Below are 4,508 nucleotides of genomic sequence, written 5' to 3' on the forward strand. Positions count from 1 at the left end.
TAGCTTTGTTTAATGCATTTAACTTTCATTTGTGTCAAAAAGCGTTGTACGAATGTGTTTGACTTTCATTTGATTCAAATAGCTTTGTTAAATGCATTTGACTTTAATTTGCTTCAAAAAGCTTTGTTTGAATGTGTTTGACTTCCATTTGATTCAAATGGCTTTGTTGAATACATTTGACTTTCATTTGATTCAAAAAGCTTTGTTCGAATGTGTTTGACTTTCATTTTATTCAAATAGCTTTGTTGAATGCATTTGACTTTCATTTGATTCAAAAAGCTTTGTTTGAATGTGTTTGACTTTCATTTGATTCATATAGCTATGTTGAATGCAATTGACTTTCATTTGCTTCAACGTGATTTGTTTGAATGTGTTTGACTTTTATTTGATTCAAATATCTTTGTTGATTGCATTTGACTTTCATTTGATTCAAAAAGCTTTATTTGAATGTGTTTGACTTTCATTTGATTCAGATAGCTTTATTGAATGCATTTGATTTTCATTTGATTCCGAAAGCTTTGTTTGGATGTATTTGTTTTTCATTTGACTTAAAAACCTTTGTTTGAATGTTTTTGAATTCATTTGATTAAAATAGCTTTATTGAATGCATTTGACTTTCTTTTGCTTCAAAAAGCTTTATTTGAATTTGTTTGACTTTTTTTTTTTTGGTAAATAAAGAATTTTATTACCAAAGAGAAGGGTTACAACTTACAGCAAGCTAAGTTATAACCAACAACAAACTCCACAAGACCCAAAAAGGCCAAACAAACACCCAAGATCCAAGAAACTATCAAGCCACCTTCTAGGAAGGGTGCAAGACAGAACCAAGGACCAACCTGGACTCAGACCTTCAGCCACCTTCTAGGAAGGGTTCTGAAGAAAAGGACCAGACAAAACAAAAAGGACAGCAACAAATCCAACAGACAGACCTAAGCTTACAAAAACAGAATCAAAGATACAGAAATTTCCTGTCACAATCAGAACATCTAACTGCAACCCTGTAGACAATCTCTCTAAAGACCAAATCAGCAGGCTGGCAGCTACCATTGAACATTAAATTGTTCCTCTAAAGCCAGATACTGTGCACAGTTTCAGCAAAGAACATCAAATAAAGCCTACACTTTCTGCTAGTTTTCCTGCAAAATCTTGCAGCCCATTGTTGTTCAAGCTCAAAGCATTGAGCAGTCTTCTGAATTTTCAGCAAATCAAGAATTTTTTGCCAAATCTCACTAGAATAGGAACAAGAGAAAAATAAGTGGGTAACACATTCATCACAGCTCTGGCAAAGGAAACACAAAGGATCACAGCTAATATGGCAGTGGATAAGCCTATCCTTAGTCACCATTCTATTCTTCAAAGCTAGCCAAGTTATAAAAATACTCTTAGGAGAAGCTTGATTATTGTAGACAAGTCTCTTCCAACTCACTTTATCAGCCTGAGGTCTTAATTTAGAGTATACTTTTGAGATACTCATTTTGCCATGGTGAGTAACTGCAGACCAACCACCAAAGCTATCAATAACTTCCCTGCACCCTAAAATTTCCTTTAAAATCCAAGTGCACTTATTAGGAATAGGAGCAGCCCAAAGATTCCTGTTGCTGAAATAGTATGTATGAACCCATTTAACCCACAAATTATCAGATTTATGAGCTAAATCCCACATAATCTTACAGACAGCAGCCTTGTTCCAATCACTCAGCAAAGTGATATTCCAACTACCACAAACTTTAGGAAGGGTCATATGATTCCAAGAAACAGGAGCTTTCTTAGAAAAAGCATTTTTTCCAGTCCAAAGAAACACCCTAAATCTTGACTCAATTTCTCTAAGCACCTTTTTGGGAAGAATGAAGATCTGAGCCCAATAAGCTTGAATACCAAAAAGGACACTTCTAATAAGTTGCAACCTTCCTGCATAAGAGAGATGTCTAGCAGACTAGTTATCAATCTTAGCAGTAACTTTCTCAATCAAGGGTCTACACTGAGCAATAGTCAACTTTCTAGAAGACAGAGGAACACCAAGATACTTGAAAGGAAGATTACCTATGCTCATCCCAAGAATAGCTTGTAAGTTATCTTTTTCAGCCTCAAGCAAGCCACCAAAATAAACCTCACTTTTGCTAAGGTTAGCAGACAAACCAGAGGCCTTAGAAAACTTCTGAAAAGCAGACAAGAGAAGTTGAATAGAACCAGCATCAGCTCTAGCAAAGAGCAATAAATCATCAGCAAACATCATATGAGTAATACCCAGCTTCTCACATCTAGGGTGAAAGTTGAAATTAGGATCATGAGTCATCTCTTTCAAGCACCTAGATAGATATTCCATGTAGAGAGCAAATAGAAAAGGAGACATAGGATCACCTTGTCTCAACCCTTTTTGAGCTGGAAAAGGCTTAGAAGGAAAGCCATTCACCATTACAGAATAAGAGACAGAAGAAACACAGGCCATGATCCAACCAACCACCTTTTGAGGAAAGCCAATTTCCTCAAGGACAGTCTTAAGGAAGCTCCATTCAACAGAATCATAGGCTTTCCTCAAATCAATCTTGAGCATACATCTAGGGGTGATAAATTTGTGAGTGTAACCCTTGATAAGCTCAGTAGCCAAGAGGATATTATCCCCAATATGCTTCCTAGGGATAAAGCCAGATTGAGAATCACTAACAACAGATCCCACAATCTGAGCAATTCTATGAGTGAGCACTTTAGAGATTATCTTGTATACCATAGTACAACAAGCAATGGGTCTGTATTCTTTAACATAAGAAGGATGGGAAACATTAGGAACTAAAGTTACTGTAGTACAACTCCATTGCTTAGCAATAACACCAGTATGAAAGAACTGAGTAACAGCAGCATAGATGTCATGAAGAACAGAGTTAAAATCACCAATAACAAGCCAAGGAGCAGTATTCACTGAAATGCTGTTAATACCAGACCAAAGAGGGACCCTATCATGAATAGAGTGAAGACCATAAACAAAAGTAACAACACACTGATGTTGCAAGTCTTTAGAACAAATAGCAGTATAAATAAACTGCTCATGAGAAGAGAGAATAGTTACATTCACCTTGTCCTGTAACCAACCAATCCAGATTCTACCTTTATGAGAATGATCATAATTGCAAGAATTTGTTTGACTTTCATATGATTCATATAGCTTTGTTAAATGTATGTGACTTTCGTTTGCTTCAAAATGGATTGTTTGAATGCGTTTGACTTTTATTTATTTTAAAAACCATTGTTTTAATATGTTTGAATTCATTTGATTCAAATAGCTTTGTTGAATGCATTTGACTTTCATAATATTCAAAAAGCTATGTTTAAATGTGTTTGACTTTCATCTGATTCAAATAGCTTTGTTGAACGCATTTGACTTTAATTTGCTTCAAAAAGCTTTGTTTAATGTGTTTGATTTTCATTTGATTAAAATAGCTTTGTTTGAATGTTTTTGAATGCATTTAATTCAAATAGCTTTGATGAACGCATTTGACTTTTGTTTGATTTAAATAGCTTTGTTGAATGTATTTAACTTTCATTTGAGTCAAAAAGCTTTGTTTGAATTTGTTTGACTTTCATTATATTCAAATAGCTTTGTTAAATGCTTTTGACTTTCATTTGCTTCAAATCCCTTTGTTTGAATGTGTTTGACTTTCATTTGATTTAAAAACCTTTATTTAAATGTGTTTGAATTCATTTGATTCAAATAGCTTTGTTGAATGCATTTGACTTTCATTTGCTTCAAAAAGCTTTGTTTGAATGTGTTTGACTCTCATATGATTCATATAGCTTTGTTGAATGCAATTGACTTTCGTTTGCTTCAAAATGGATTGTTTGAATGCTTTTGACTTTTATTTAATTTAAAAATCTTTGTTTTAATATGTTTGTATTCATTTGATTCAAATAGCTTTGTTGAATGCATTTGACTTTCATTATATTCAAAAAGCTTTGTTTGAATGTGTTTGACTTTCATTTGATCCAAATAGCTTTGATTGAATGCATTTGACTTTTATTTGCTTCAAAAACTTTGTTTGAAAGCGCTTGACTTTCATTTGATCTAAATAGCTTTTTGGAATGTATTTGACTTTCATTTGATTCAAAAAACTTTGTTTGAATGTATTTGACTTTCATTTTATTCAAATAGCTTTGTTTGAATGTGTTTGACTTTCATTTGCTTCAAAAATCTTTGTTTGAATGTGTTTGACTTTCATTTGATTCAAATAGCTTTGTTGAATGCATTTGACTTTCATTTGTGTCAAAAAGCTTTGTTTGAATGTGTTTGACTTTTATTTGATTCAAATGGCTTTGTTGAATGCATTTGACTTTATTTTATTCAAAATGCTTTGTTTCAATGTGTTTGGCTATCATTTGAATCAAATAGCTTTGTTGAATGCATTTGACTTTCATTTGCTTCAAAAACCTTTGTTTGAATGTGTTTGACTTTCTTTGATCTAAATAGCTTTTTGGAATGCATTTGACTTTCATTTGATTAAAAAAACATTGTTTGAATG

The 4,508-nt window shown here is 33.1% G+C and overlaps 1 protein-coding gene across 1 annotated transcript; it reads right to left on the reverse strand.

Moving 5' to 3' along the window:
* Positions 1-1,066: 1,066 nt before the first annotated feature.
* On the reverse strand, positions 1,067-3,117 carry LOC145583998 (uncharacterized). The gene is made up of 3 exons (XM_081640941.1): positions 3,068-3,117; positions 2,041-2,948; positions 1,067-1,908 (listed from the first exon to the last, which is right to left on the reverse strand). Exons 1-3 carry the CDS (start codon positions 3,115-3,117, stop codon positions 1,067-1,069), a joined length of 1,800 nt encoding a protein of 599 aa, XP_081497067.1.
* Positions 3,118-4,508: the final 1,391 nt, after the last annotated feature.

This window comes from Chenopodium album, chromosome 16 (assembly GCF_948465745.1).
Source record: "Chenopodium album chromosome 16, dcCheAlbu1.1, whole genome shotgun sequence".
Taxonomy (NCBI): Eukaryota; Viridiplantae; Streptophyta; class Magnoliopsida; order Caryophyllales; family Amaranthaceae; genus Chenopodium; species Chenopodium album.